This window comes from Siniperca chuatsi, linkage group LG13 (genome assembly GCF_020085105.1).
Source record: "Siniperca chuatsi isolate FFG_IHB_CAS linkage group LG13, ASM2008510v1, whole genome shotgun sequence".
Classification (NCBI taxonomy): Eukaryota; Metazoa; Chordata; class Actinopteri; order Centrarchiformes; family Sinipercidae; genus Siniperca; species Siniperca chuatsi.
In genome coordinates, this window is record NC_058054.1 from 9,283,328 (window position 1) to 9,299,042 (window position 15,715).

The following is a 15,715-nucleotide window of genomic DNA, read 5'->3' on the forward strand; positions in this document are numbered from 1 at the left end:
CACAGAAAATCAGGTTTCAGAAGGAAAAATCCCAGATGTCAGTCCAAAATGATTTATTTTGTAAAGGGGGCAGTTGTAGGAGATGAGAAAACATGGTGCGCTACTAAATGATATATTCAAATGTACATGACATTCAAAGGGTATTACAGTTATCACTCAAATTTTCCACACATGAAGTTAAGTCTCCATTCCAATATGTTCTCCAAATTTAAATGGATGAAAAGTTTGTATATTTTCCAAATAAAAAAAAAAAAAGTAACACAGTAAACCCTTGATGCTAAAAAGAAATAACAGTTACATGCAGAATGTAGACTGATGAGTTCTTGATTTGGGAAAAAAAACAAAGAACACAAGGTGAATGACACACATCTTATTAATTTAGAGAAAATTTTGAGGTGAATTCTTCTGCTCTTTAGTCCTCACATCATTAACTCATTAGCAGAAACTGCATTGTTTCAGTCTTTTATTTAGTATAATATAGGTCAATATGAAATATAAGAAACTGCTATTAATGACAACTTGAGTGGTCTTGGCTAGCCATTACAAACAGCACATATGTGTTGAGATGCCTCATGAAAATGACGATCCAAAATAAATTACATTTGCCAAAACCTAACAGACAAACTGGTTGGGATGGGGCGGTAGGAGGAGGGTTGGACTCATGTGGAACAACTGACTAATGACTAGTCAAATACACTGTGAATGAAGCTTCTCTGGATGTGTGGCGTCCAGAGGTACGACTGTAGAGTGAGTAAAAAGGTCCCAAAGTAGAAACTGCAGTCTTAACATGTGCCATACTTTAAAATGTAGAGGAAAACACCCTTACACTCATCAATATGATGAGCAGAAAAGTCCCAAACCAAAGCTTTGAAGTCTTTATTTTTGCTATCGGGGAGAGGAAAATATACTCGAAAACAAAAATAAAACACAAAACAGGAGAGGGAGGGAAGAAACGACTCCAGATATTACGCTGAATGCAGAGAAGATGAACTGCACGAGTTGGGTGAGACACTCCGGCACAAGGGGTTATTTCCTGGAGCTAGACTTCTAATATCCAAAAGTACTGGTCTGGAGGACCCATGTTGGTCAAGGGGTGTCCATGGAGATGCCTACAGCAAAATGCCTCAACAGCAGCATCTTAGCAGGCTGTCCAAGAGTGACGCTATGTGCTTCCTGCTGCCTGGCTCTCTCCTCCCTCTGAATTACCTGCAGGAAGAAGCAAAAAGCAGCTAAAGCAGTAATAAAACCCCAAACACTTCAAACCATGACATTAATTTGGTTTAATATTAAGTAAACCAGGGAGTATTGAAACACACACACACACGCACTAACAATAAAAATCACTGACTCGTAGCAGGAGTGGAGGCTGAAGCTGAGGCAGAGGCATTGTCTTCCTCATCGCTGTCGTCCTCATTGGACTGCGGTACCTCGGCCTCAGGGATGGTTGTTGCCGGGGTCTCAGGCTCCTGGTCCGCCCTGCTCTTCAGGGCTAAGATACGGTGATGTAACGCTGCAGCCAGTTGACCTATGTCCTTAGAGCTACCCTGAAGAGAAGAGACAGAGAGGGAGAGAAGACTCAGTCACATTGAAGGAGGGAAAAAAATAAATAAATCAACATTCATACTTACATTACTCTGTTAGCATCAAAATGTGATCAGTGCTCCAAATCAACACTCCATGTAGATGTTTCACATTAAAAGCTTGTCTGAAAAGAGGGATTATTTGACCCCTTGAGCCACTGGAAGGTGCGGGAAGTTTAAAAAAAAAAAACCCAACTAAAATTAATAAATGAATGAGAGCCTTCTGTTAAAAATAAAACAAAGTAAACAGACTCAAGCATATTAAAACAGGAGCAGATCAGAAAACAGTGATGCTTCTTACTAAAAGGCCTGTCTTTAATATGGGCCCATCTTAAATTAGGTCCTAGCTGGTAATTTATGGCATAATGATAAGGATAGGCGATATATCAAAATAAGTACAAGTCATTTTATTATATTTTTTAAATAATGTGTAAATTGTCTACATCATGAATATGTAGTTATTACAACATGCAAAAAATGGTAATTTTCACTCAAAAAGTCATGACCATTGGCTATATTAGCTGTCTTTGAGTCACAACAGTCCTATAAACTGTGAGGTGAATAGTTACAGTATATATGTTTATAAGTTTATGGGACTGTCGTGACTCAGAATGGCTGGCTGGCTGGCTCTGACTATCTTGTAGCGAATCTAACCATCACATCTATAAGAGAGATCAACTGAATAAAGACTGCTCACTGATCTGAGCTTGCTGTGTTTTTTGATGAGACATTATCTCACAAGGTCACTTCCCACAGCCGGGGAGCTGACACTAACTAGCCAGCTGCCTGCAGATATCAGGCTGATGATGTCTTGTCAAGAACTACTAACAGTGGGAGCAGGTGAATTATGAGAAAGCTTTCAGTTTCTGCCCTGTTTGTGCTGAAACAGATATTAAAGCAGATGTCCGTGTTCTACTTAATTGAAGCATCTGGTAGTGACATTCTGTAGCTATAAAAAATAACCCCTATTTGGGTTTTAGTCTTTTTGTATTTGTGGGGAAAAAAATAAAATAAAATATTGCTCAGTATAATGTTTGGTGATACATACCGATATTAGGAAGACCTTGACCCCCTGGTCCTCTGTGTCCATGGCAGTGATTCGTACACTCTTCTCGCTGGCCTTGTCCACCTGCATCTGGGGCCAAAGTTTAGTGTTGAGGATCAACCGGAGGCTGCCCTGGGTCCTCATCACTGGAAGGGTTTAAACACAAACACACACAACACCAATGAACTACAGGCCCAAGCAGCCATTTGTTTTACTGTTTTTAGTCCATTGCATTCTACCTGACTATGATCTCAGTGCTGAGTTCTTGTCATGAAAGATAAAATAGATACAGTAAATAGAAGTAATAACTATGGGCCTATAGCCCCAGCAAGTGTCCTTTCCAAGGTGACTGAGGATGTTATCTTAGCCAAGATTTGTGTTTAGAAGTGCTAAGTCATATGTTCATCAGCACAAATACAGTGATAAGAAATGTCATCTACTACGAACCCATGGTCTGAAATAAAGTATGGTAATGCAAAACATCCTTTTTAAAATAAAAAGCTAAAATCTAAACTTTTCGGGAAAAAAGTCACTGTCTTCTATTTTTCTTTCTTTGATGATGAAACACTTCTTACTCCACATTATACATACACAGTGTATTTTATACAAAGCTGTGGTGCCTAGTCCTCAGAAGAGTGTAGCACAGGAATGGCACCCTCTTGTGTTCAAAGTCAGGCAATGAAAACCACAACTAAAAACCATTTGTATTTTTTCCACTGAGAAGTGTTATTTTTTATTCAACCTGTATCCATCTGGGACAAACATTCAACTCAAACATTCAATGTTTCAATCAAACCATGCACTGATCATTGAACCATAAAAACTGAAGCTGTGCACAGTCTTAACAGCAAGTTGTTTATTTACTTATTTTATTATTTATTCACCCCCAATAAGTTTCTGCAGGTGTTTACCTAGACGGGACTGTAGCGTGCCGTCGTCTGTCGATGCCATGTCGTTGAGCCTCAGCAAACCTCGACCTCTCTCTATCCACGACTGAGCAGTCTTCTCAAAAACATATAACTTGCACTGCATCTGAAGTAAGGGAGAGACATCAGACAAGTGTATCACTTTCTGCCAAATATATTTACTGCATGAGTTGAATCAAGAGAGCCTGCCTTCTACCTGTAAAACATTGCTTTCTGATTCCTCTCCAGTTTTGACGTCGACTTTCTCTAAGATGCACTTCTTGGCCGTGGCTTTGGTGTAAGCTGCTGCAGACTCCTCTAAAGACTCTGACACGCTGTTCACTGGTGAGATAAAAATCAGTGGTGAGAAATATGCACCTACCTGGAGTTAACATTTGGTTAGTGAGATTTTTTATCAAAAATTGATTGACTCAAACATCTGTGTAGTGACACAAAAACTTTTTGGACTAGCTGGTGCTGAAAGGTGATGAAGGATACAGGATGACACTCCATCACTTAACACAGGAGCTGTACAGGCCACTTCAAATCATTTGCAGAGAAGAGCCACTCTAAGCCCACATTAATGATCGCCTGTGCACGCAGCAGCTATGCAGTGCTTAATTTGTTTTCATTATCACTGAACAAAGTAAACAGTCAATGCAAAACTGTCAAATCACAAAAATGCATGTACAGTATTATCTCACTAGGTGATGTATCCTTTCATGTTTAGCCTACAAAATGACTCCAATTAAAAATCAGTATATACTCATAGCCTCCATTGTTATACATGCAACATATTCATCAAACAAGATCATGCAATATTGTCTTAAATTTGTAGTGTATTATTTCCCCCCTAAAACAAGCAGATGATATTTTCAAATGACCTGAATTCATTTCACTCGAAGATGTGAAAAACAAAAAACAAAAAAAAACAAACAAACAAACTCTGTTGCACATTATTCCAGTTTAGCAAGTGGTAGTGATTGTCTATACAGAAAAAAATGCCTTCACGTTTAAGGAAATGGATGGGATCACTAGTGATATGAACTTTGCATCTCAAATTACAGATGTATTTATTACACCCACAGCTCTTTATGGGGTGCTAATCAAAACACTAGCTCCCAACTAAATTCGATGCCAATATTAAAATACTTAACTTGTCGAATAGATTAAGACATATCTCAGTGACCATTTCCGTTAGGATTATAATTTCAATGTTACATTTCTGTTGAGCTGCTTATTTAACTGTCTCGGGTCTTATTTTTGCCAATTGTGGTTATCACTGGAGTGTAGCAAAGTTTCTCTCTTAAAACTATTAATAGTCATAGGCTGTGTTTTTACCCTTCTCTGGGGTGGTTTCCTGTGATGAGGGCTCTGAAGCAGGGGCAGCTGAAACTTCTTTATTTTCCTCATTTGAGGACTCGCCCTTTGGGGGACTCTGAAAACACAACAAAGCTGATCACTGGAACTTATTCAAAGCTCAAATCATTAAGTGTTCTCCAATATGTCAGATGGCAGACTCACTATTCAACAGGCTGCATCAACTCACCAGAACTCGTTCAGACATGTTCTGCCCAAAAACAAATTTTGCCCCACTGTCTGTACTGTTGGTGGCATTTTTTGAACTGAAAGGACAGGAAGCAAAGAAAAAAAACATTAGTGAGTTGATGGACGTTAATCATGAATGAAGATTTTCTAAAAATACTTGGTGAACCCAATTTCATTACCTTGGGGTAGAGATGTACTGTAAGAAATAATTAGTGCCCTCTGATTGAGAGTCCAATGGCACACCATCCTTTGACTTGTCTTCTGTACTGTTCTCTTCCAGCTAGAGGGGGAAAAAGTGTTTTTAATTTTGGAGTTATGCTTAAAGAAATAACCCAAACTTAAAGTAAGACCAAAAAACTTTTACAAATCCACATTAATGAAAATCCTGACTAACGTGCAGCATAGCAAGTGAGTGAGCAGCGAGTCACCAAAATAACTGACAACACAAAATAACATTGGACATTGTACAAAACACCACAGTAAATGCACCTCTTATCAGGAATTGGGAGTCACAAAACACAACAGGAAATTCTCTTAGCAAGGGAACTGATACCCTCAACGCAATGTTAGTATAGAAATGCATAAAAGCCACAAATTAAAACACAAAATGCAGACTAACAAGGCAACTCACTTTTCGGAATATCATCTCAAATGTGTAAAAGTCCCTCCTCTACCCGCCACATTTAACTGTGTATATCTGTTTTTGATGGTCACATGTTCTCGCCTCAAGTTTGCACACTCACTGTATGACAGGAACAGGTGTATGACGAATGGAAAACAACCCACCTTTGCCCTGTCTTTGATATTCTGACCAAACACAAAAGATATTGCTACATCTGTCTCCTTCTTCTCTCTTTCGCCTCCGTCACTGTTACCACTTGCTCCATCTTCCTCATTTTCATGTTTCTGAAATGGGAACAAAAAAAGCCCCAGGGTCAACTTTATATTTTTCTGTCTTGTCCTATATGAGTAGAAAAAAACAACAACCCCAAAAAAACTTTTACTAACAAATTTCACTTGCAATACAGTGATTCTTTTGATTTCTAACACTAGAACAAAAGAATCACTGTATTGCAATTTCACTGTATTTTTTCTTTTTATGAACACCAGACTCAGTATACTTCCTCATTACAGAGAAGCACAAAAATAACCACAAATGTTTAGTTCTTCTGTAAATAACTTACAGCGTTATGCTTTTCCACACTTTATGTCTTAAACAAAGCCTGTATTGAACTGACTGGCATTGTTTTTCCAATACCAAGCCCTTGATTATAACAGGCAGAGATTTAGCCAGTCCTCACCTGTGACTTGGCCAGAGTGGCTGAGTGCTCTGTGTTGTTCAGGAAGAGGGACTGGGTCACAGATGCCCCATCTGATGACTTTTTCACACCGTTGGTTCCACAACTGGAATCTAGATGAACAGACAGAAAGGACAAAGATAATTTACGTTTGTTTTTTTTTTGTTTTTTACTGTCCCAAAGGAAATTTAGCTTGTAAGGCACATGCAGGAAACACACTATGCAGTTGCACTATGCAAGTTATCAATATTCAAAGTTAAATGATTATCAGACAAAGAAGATTTTAATTATGTGTAAAAATGTTTTATAAGTATCAACTAATAAGTGCAGGTGACTCCAAGCTGCACTCACTGGACTCTATATGTGATTTAGAGGGCGGCGCCTGGAGAACTGCAGGGCGGAGGACACTGCGTTGCTGTTCCTTGGGTTTCTGACTTGGGACGCCTGCAACAGAGCCAACTTGTCTCATACTTTTTAAACACAATGAGATGTTTTGGGTCTACATGTTCAAGTCTAGATGTACCATTTCCATTTCTAAGAGGGGTCATATAAAAAGGGTATCTTTTTTCCATTCCAATCAAGTCAGTGTGAGAAAATATTACACGAAGACGGCTAGCGACCTCAAACACCAACCTGAACTTGGTGCCTGTCCATGTATGAGAGTTGGCGGCTTTAAACGGAATCCCACAGGCTTCTCCTCTGGTGAGATAGAGCACAAGAGAAGGCAGACATTAAAAAAAGATCCAAGAGTTAGACAGCAACTTATAAAGGGTACGTTCCTTCTGTCTTTGCACCTTTCTAACCACGGGGCCCGTTACCACAGTAACCCTCAAGAGTTGACTTGCGATCCAATTCTTGTACAGTAACATGGCATACTCTAGGGCTTCTGATATATTTCTACCTCTGACTCTCCATGTCAGTGGCTTTATTAGCCTTACATGACCTGGCCCTAATCAGTGCTAAAGCAGAAAGCCAAGAGCACTTGTAAAAACTGCATCCTCTTTTTCCTCAACATTTACGAGATCATTCCCTTGTCTAGTGAACATTAATAGTAAACAAAATTTCTAATTTTTCCTTTTACAACTCGGGCCTTTTTCTATTTTTACTAACCAGCATAATTCTTAGGACATGGAGGCGCACCAATCACAGCTGTGCAGTGGAGAAAAAGCAACCACATAAGCAAACAAAACCATTTTGTCAAGTCAAATTTAACCAAATTAACGAAACCACCAATGTGGTACAGTACGGGTGACCTGCCATACTTACTATAGTTCTGCATGCAAGTAGTTTTAGAATCAATCAATCAGTGTTTGATTTCTAGTGTGTTCATCTTTGTTTTCACTTCCGAATAAGTGCTTTATGTAATACACTAAAAATGGTTATTAATTACGCCCTGTTTGTTTGCTCAAGCTGATGCCCCCTCCTCTCTGTAAAGCTGTGTTAACTAGTGACATCACCCTTGCCAACTCTAAACAATTGAGCTGGTGATAAGAATTCAACCAATCAAATCCAAAGCAAAAAATTGAATAACACATATTAACAGAAAATGTACACTTTAAATAATTCACAAAAACATACATACATTTTTGTTCCAGTGTTAAAGTCCCATTGCAGTCATAATTTCAGTCACTGTGTTTTGCATTTCTCCCTCCAATAAAGTGCACATGGTGAATCATAACAAATATTCTGTCAGAGATGGTGAACAGCATGCTACCTACTGCAATATGATAAAAACTGTATGTTTAATCCAAAGAGGATCCCAATCCCCAGCAATGAGTCTGCACATGTGTAGAACTGAGACCAGAACCTATTCGGTACATACATGTTTAGGATAAACATAAATATGAAACCCAAACTCAATGTTATATTTTATTCCTTTTTAAAAAAGGGACAGAAATAGCTTTCTCACAACTACAAAATAACTTATCTGGGAACAGCCATTATATACGTAAGGTCTATACAGAATAAGGCACAGCAGCCCACCAGCACAACACTGGTTTATAATCCCTAATAAACCATTCCTCTGACATGTTCAGTGGCACCACACAAACTGCAGCCAACTACCAGCACATGACACTATGGCATCTTATAATAATAAACCTTCTTGTTCCCTAGCTGAACTTGGCAGCTCAAACAGTCATAATCCAGAAAAGAACTACATTATGTACAGGGATGGTCACAGGTCATACAAGGTCATAATGTTCCCACAATGAAGAAGCCCTTTCTAAATTACTGGGGATTTTGAGAAGCTCCTCTTTGGCAAGTTCTATTTCATTGAATACTGACAATTTACCAGCTTACCAAACAAATGCAACAAATAGGCTTCACCTCTCTCTGCTGGGTATATAGCATTTTCTATTTGCAACATGACACAAACTGACACAGACCATTGGTGCAGCCATAGACAGAAAGAGAGGAGGACCAAATTATTTCAAAATAACCAAACTTCAAACTGAAGCTTAACGCAACAAACCAGCTTGAACCGATACAGAAATTTCCAACTTGACTAGGAATGCACTGATCTGGCACAATAAGTTTCTTTTCCGATTTATTGTAATTTTATAAGATTAATACTACATGTAAAAAGAGGTAATTTAGAGTACATTTCTTGTTTATTTCAACGTTACACTTACACTCATCTTCAATGTACATTCACTTATATAAAATCCTTCCTGAAAAAAATCCACTCATGCCTGTGGAATCTGGCTGTCTATGAAGTTGTGCTTTTCATTCTGTAACTGCACATTTTCCTCTATCCGCGAACGTCAGACCTCCACAGCAGATACTGAAAGGGCTAGCTCAGAACTAAAATTACCACATGCGAGTTAACTAGAGCTGGTCAGAGTGCAGGGGGTGCATTTGCAGGAAGGGAATATGCAAAACTTCTCTAACATCTTATTGTCAACTATTGATGTCATGATGTTAGAAAACAAACACATTCAAAAATGATTTGAGATATAAACCTCTGCCTAGCAAAAGTTATTGTTTGCCAGTCTTAGTCAACTTATTGCATTTTTTGCCTTAAAATAAATTTGACCTTTGAAACTAAGATTTTTACTGCAGGGGGCCTTTAAGCTGTGAAGAGAAACTAATGGTGGTCTAGATGCCTCACCTGGCTCAGAGTCAGAGTTCCCAGTTGGAGACTGGCAGAAACTTGAGGGCATGAATACATTGTTCTTGGGAACTGCAAAGTAGCGAACAGGCATTGCACTCAGAATACAAATCAATGTGTACACCACAAGCAAGAACCAAGAAAAAACAAATGTTCTGCTTAATCACCACGTGCCCTTACCAGAATGTGGGGGTGGGAACGATGAGGTCCTTTCCCTTTTCACAGGGGGGCAATAACTTCCCTCGTCTTTATCTGAATCTGAAAATGGTAACAAAATATTAACATTCCAGTTTAAATAAAACTATGAGAAAGATAATATTAGCAAAGAAAGAGGCCAGTTTGAACGTTAGATTAACCTTCTCCATCCTCTGCACTTGAGCCTTCTGCAGATCGCTGCAAGAGAATGCAATGAATTTTTTAGTTCTTATTTATCCCAAAGGAGTAGTCCTAGTCATTAAAATCATTAAAAAAATAAAATAAAAATAAGGTCACATAAAAAAATAACACTAGGCTGCATCTTGCTTGACCTCAGTGGTATTCAGTCTGGAGCTGCAATAATGGAAAACATTGAAAAGTGGTATCAATTCAAGCAAGATCGACAGATTTGGACATTTCATCAAGCCTTGTTAACAGTTCTGCTTATGGTGAAAAATTTGAGCTCAACAACTCTTCTGCAATATGTGCTTTTCAAGAATGCAGTCCAGACTGAATTTCAGAAAAGAAAATAATAATAATCATAAAATATGGCTTTAGCCTCAATAAATACTTGAACAACAGAGAAACTTACCTTCTGTGCTTTATCTTTTTGGAAAACAAACACAGGAGGCGCTATGGCAGGCTTGTCTGTTAAGAGAAGATGTAGGCTAGTCATCCAAGCACTAACTTAAAGTGAACAGCAATCCCATCTCTTTGATTCTTCTTCGTGGTTTACTGTAGACAACAAAATAGCTAAGGCCTACTCATTCTGTGGCCTTGATTTTCCTCTTAAAAGCAGTGACAGCACAAGTGTTGATACAGCTAGAAGGTTATGGGCATTAGTACTAATCAGCATAATCATCCAGCATTAAATCAAGCACCAAATTTCAATCCACAGTGATACCTACCACAGGCATTAATATGATGCCAAATGTCACCCAAAATATGGGGAGGTGCACTTAGACATCCTATATTTCACAGACTGCACAATTTTTGGATCACAAACTTACAGTGCCTGCCTTTATAAATACTTCTGGTTAAGCTTCCAGTGAGGTAAAACACAACTGTTTATAGTTTAATTAAATGTCAGATTTAGCAGGGTCAAAAATAAGTGTAAAGAGGGAAGTGACTCGAGAAAATAAATTTCCAGGTTTTACAATGTCTAATTTCAGTCAATGTCAAAAGAAATCAACTCTTAATCAGACTACACTGCAGTTAATCATGCAATCCTATTAGGAGTACCCGGAAGAATGACATCACATTATGTTGACCTAAACAATCGTCAAATACCAAACAATATCACCAAATGTAAAAAGACATTAAGGTAAATACCCATGTATCACTTAACCATCAAACTTTGACTCATTCCACATGGCCAACAGCAACTGTAGCTACTTTTGTGATCAAAAGGGCACTTTATTCATGTTGCTGCTGCTATAAGCTATTGTCATAACCAATTCTTGCTCTTCTTAAAATAGCAACCGTCAGGCCAGTTAATAATGTGATGTCACATCAGGCCACTTAATGCGTCTACCTTCACACTGTAACCTCTGTAAAGGTGTAATCCTATAATGTTAGCAGACAAAGGTTTTCCTCTGTCTGGATTGGGCCTATTACACTGAGCAGGTGTAGCATCGTTGTGAGCCTCGCCGAGGCATAAATGCATGCGGTAACAGCAAAATAGCCGACAACACACAGCCAGGATTGTTTACTAGACCGACATTCACCGTCTCAAACACAAGCCATCATTGCTAATACTGGCTGTTTGCGTATGAAACGCGTTTAATGGCAGAAAACATGAAAATGTTGTGTGACCTATATTTAACAATCCAGCCTCTTTCTGCGGCTTGCAGTTAGCTATCTTGGCAAATGAATGTAAGAATTCCAGCACGCAACATTGATATTCACTGCAGAAATTCAAGTAGCCCGAGATGCTCCCGGCTTATGTTAACCAGCTAGCATTTATACTATCTGACCCGTTCCAGCAAATAGTTGGCTCCACCGGTTGTTCCCAAAAGCCCCAAACGTAGCTTAGCTCACTGGCTATAGTTAGCTTGCTAATGCGCTCCATCCCGCATGAGTCATCTCGCCTGACAAGCAATGACACCAAGAATCTCACTGAATTGCCACATATTTAATAGGACAACATAATGACAAGCAGATCTGAGCGGAATATATGGAGGATATAAATGAAGCAGCGATTACACCAAAGCATCATCGCGTGGCTGACGTTTTTCTCTCTACGCGCCTAAATGAACGTCAAGCAATCCTGCAACTGAGCGCTAACTACACTAAATAACAAGAAGGATCTCGTACTGTAAACGTTTCCTATCAATCGAAACATCACCAAACTAGCACTGCGCTTGTGTAATAGTTCTGCTACAAGCGGTGCTTTTCTTCTCTGGCCTAGCAAACTTTGATTAATTTCACCATTAGACCTTTTAGCTCACCACAAACGGCAAAACATACTGCCTATAAATAGCCGGGTGCTAGCGTTAAGAAGTAAGCCAGCTAGTGGCAGGCAGCATTCGAGGGCGTTCCGAGGCATTCCAGGTATTACCCACAGCCCATCCGTTAGCATTGTTAGCCTGCTTGCTAACGTTGTAGTCTTGAGAACGCCGCGAAGCTATAATTCACCTGAACTCACTATTAACATGCGGCCAAGCAGCTTCTTTTCAGTTAATAAATATGCAGACAATGTATAGGCACCGTTTATGACGGCACAATAGCTGTATTGTTTTTCTCATACTGCCACTTACTCACCTTCGTTTGCCAAGTCCGCCATTTTACTTCTACGCTCACACACCCACAACCCACCGCGCAGATAATACAAGTTGAGGCAGAACCAGAAATGTTTTCAGTGGCAGAGAGCACATTGCCGCCGTTTACCATTGCAGCGAGCGACCCCTTGCCCTCTCCTGTGCCTTTCAGTAAGCCACAAAATAGTCTGTCTATATCTATGTTTATGGTTTTTTTTATTGAACACATGTTTCAACCAGCCCTAAGGAAAAGCTTAAAGTTTGCTTGGATAGCCTAACCAACCACTACAGCAACTCCTCAGGCCCTTATAGAAATACACCATGTTGTTATAACACAGATTTAAAAAGTGTTATCAAATATGATAAGGTTACACTGAGTGGCACAGAAACTCTAAATGAATTAGATTAGTTTTAACGACCTTGGAGTAGTTTGACAAAAAAAATATAACTCAAGGTCCATTTGCTAGTTTTTCTGGGGCTTTCAACCGCATCTCACAATTTTCCTCAGCGGGATGGAGTTTGTTGAGTTGTCATGATGACAGCTAAGTTGGCATCATCATTGTTGTCATGATGACTGATGTCAACAAATGAGCCCCCCAAGGCCTTGAGGGATGAGACAAATTCTTAGGAGGAGAAAATGCTGCACAGATCTGACACTCTGCTCGCGGTGCAGAAGCAAAAGCAACCACATAAAAAGATGAAAGATGTCCAGAGTGCAACAATAACAGACCTCAAGAGAAGTTCCTGAGGGATTAGATGTTCTGGGAGGCAACGGAGGAGACCTTGATTCATGACAAAATCTGACAAAAAATTTACGTTTCTGCTGCAAAGAAAAGTATTCCAAGTGTAAGACAGAGAGGAGGGTAAGTCATAAATAAGTCATAAAGTAATATATATTTATTCACTGTGCAAAGAAGGGTTGGTTTCTTCTTAAACCCATCCCACATTGAGGGTCATTCTAGTCTTGGTTATACAATTCACAAACAATTTTTGTCTTGACACATTACTTGTTTACCTTTCCAGATCTCAGCTGTAGCTCTACAGCCTTCCTCAGATGTGTTACTCTACAGATGGTGGTGGTTGTATTTAGTATGACAGTCAATAATGTGAAAGTAAACAAACAAGGCATAGTTCACATTTCACAGATTCAGATTGTGTCTCTCTATTTATACACACGGTGGCGCAGCGCTGCCTTGTTTGAATCTGCCGGAGAGCTGGGCCTTTCTTTAACATTGTCAGAAAAACACCTTTTATGACAATGATAAAAACAAACATGATGTTCACTGTGATGGATTAATATGCATGTTTATTTTGGATATTAATGAAAGGAAATATAATCATAACAAAAACCTATAATTGCTCTTTGGGTTTTAGCAAATGGTCTGCAGTAATGTCAAGAATAAGTAATTTTACTAAACAGACTGAATTAAAGATTGCCTGTTGAGTTTTATTGACAGCCAATGTTTCCACCAAAACACTTTATGTGTATCCTTGAGGTCTAACAAACATGTGGAATACATTTCCTACCCCATAAAACATTTGCAAAACCTTTTTTGAATGTTTTGAAACGAGCATTGTTTACACCAGCTTGCACTTTCCTTCTCCTCTTTTACTGGTGCACTGGTACCTTTTATGGAGGCCACATTTGCTATGCTGTGAATCAGACATGAAAGCATCATGGACTGTTCTGCAGTGCTGATTGGTTCCCAGAACTGTTAACACAGAAAAGCCACTCTGCTCTGATCAAACCCAGGAGTGCCTCGTGCTTAGACATTTGGGGACCCTAGACAAAAGCAAGCATGAATCTGAATTTCGAGCCCTTTAAGTTAATCTTTTCTGGACATTAAGACCTGACGTTTTTGTCCAATCCAACTGTTTTCACATGGATGTCTTTACAGCTTTGTGTTGTGTAGACTGTCTGAGATGATTTGCTTGTCTTCTGCTTTGCATGTAATTTTTAAATTTAAAGTCAATGCAGTTCACTGTACCTGCCACCAGAGGGCCAACTAGTATTTAAAGCTGGAGATAAGCCTCCTTTATACACAGACAGTTTTCACATACTGTATATTATTCTGTATCAGCTAGTTCAAACACTTCAGTGAAACTATACAGTGTTTACACTGAAGGAATTATTCAAACCCAAGTTGCCATGTTTTTAATGGTTGTACTGTTCCATCATTTCATCATTTTATACACATTTTCCCCACATAACATAGTTATGAATGCTTTCAGTGCTTTCTGTTCTTGAGTAGGTTTTAAATAAATCAATATATTTTACTTTATCCAAAGGTTTTCAAAAGGTTGTCTTTAAATTAAGGCAAATGAAAGTTCAAACAATCTTAGAGAATCTATCTAATTTCCCTCCAGTAATCTAAGATTGGTTTTGATAATTTTTTCCAGGACAATATCAGTATGTTCCTAACTTGGGAATGGGTTCATAGCTGAATCCCTTGTCAAATTTGTACTTTTTTTCTGGAGATAACCAGGCAGTTAACCTCATTATGTCCAGGTGGCATTGTCAACATTGCAATTATTTTATTATCTTGAGATAATGGGATTACAACAATAATTACAATTGTAGCTGCTCTCTGTCGAGGAATGAAACACAGAAAACATTCTCCCATAAACAGTTTCTCTGCTGTATAGAATAAGGGTCAAAGCAACAGCTCCTGCACAAACATGTATGAAATGTTTCCGTTAGAAAGTGAACAGGTGCCAGGTAAAGCCAAATAAAGAAACAAGAGTTAGGCAGAAAACAGTGGGGGCGAATACAGCACACGTATAAACCTAAACAAGTTGTTTGCCTTGTTAGTTCAATTATGGTTAAGGAACACTGAATAGAGCACATTTCACAAGAGTTTGCATTGCACAATATCAACCAAAAGTTTTTAGAAAGAATCATACTTCAAATTCCCCTTCAGGCACATCTCAAACAAGCCACTGCTTGTGTTTATGCTGTTTGCCACAGTCAGGAGAGCTTAGCTTGTACTTCGAGCCAAAACATTTTCATTTCTACTTTTATCCATCAGTGTAGCTGATGTCCAATGTCCACTGTAAATCAGTGAGTCAACATTTTTATTATTATACGAGTGTAGTAGATTTCCAAACAGGCTCTATAACATTGTTCTTGTCCTTCTGATGTGTGTAATAAGTGTATAATAATATGTGCTGCTTTGAAGTACTGTAAGACCACCTCAGACACACTCTGTTACATAACAGGCTTCTTTTTTTAATTAGAAATTATTGTAACCAATACCTAAAGATAAAACCCAG

The 15,715-nt window shown here is 38.8% G+C and overlaps 1 protein-coding gene across 11 annotated transcripts; it reads right to left on the reverse strand.

The window, feature by feature from the left end:
- Nucleotides 1–36: 36 nt before the first annotated feature.
- ranbp3b (RAN binding protein 3b) lies at nucleotides 37–12,539 on the reverse strand. 11 transcript variants are annotated; one of them, XM_044220674.1, is made up of 17 exons: nucleotides 12,447–12,537; nucleotides 10,276–10,331; nucleotides 9,845–9,881; nucleotides 9,669–9,746; nucleotides 9,489–9,560; nucleotides 7,010–7,075; nucleotides 6,728–6,820; nucleotides 6,380–6,489; nucleotides 5,865–5,984; nucleotides 5,258–5,358; nucleotides 5,080–5,155; nucleotides 4,872–4,968; nucleotides 3,748–3,872; nucleotides 3,537–3,657; nucleotides 2,629–2,771; nucleotides 1,349–1,544; nucleotides 37–1,206 (listed from the first exon to the last, which is right to left on the reverse strand). In XM_044220674.1, exons 1-17 carry the CDS (start codon nucleotides 12,466–12,468, stop codon nucleotides 1,163–1,165), a joined length of 1,557 nt encoding a protein of 518 aa, XP_044076609.1. In that variant the 5' UTR covers nucleotides 12,469–12,537; the 3' UTR covers nucleotides 37–1,162. The 11 variants fall into 11 exon arrangements, with proteins under 11 accessions (XP_044076609.1, XP_044076613.1, XP_044076611.1 ...); XM_044220678.1 differs by having other exon boundaries at nucleotides 10,276–10,289; nucleotides 12,447–12,516; XM_044220676.1 differs by lacking the exon at nucleotides 12,447–12,537 and adding an exon at nucleotides 12,321–12,354.
- Between the last annotated feature and the right edge of the window lie 3,176 nt (nucleotides 12,540–15,715).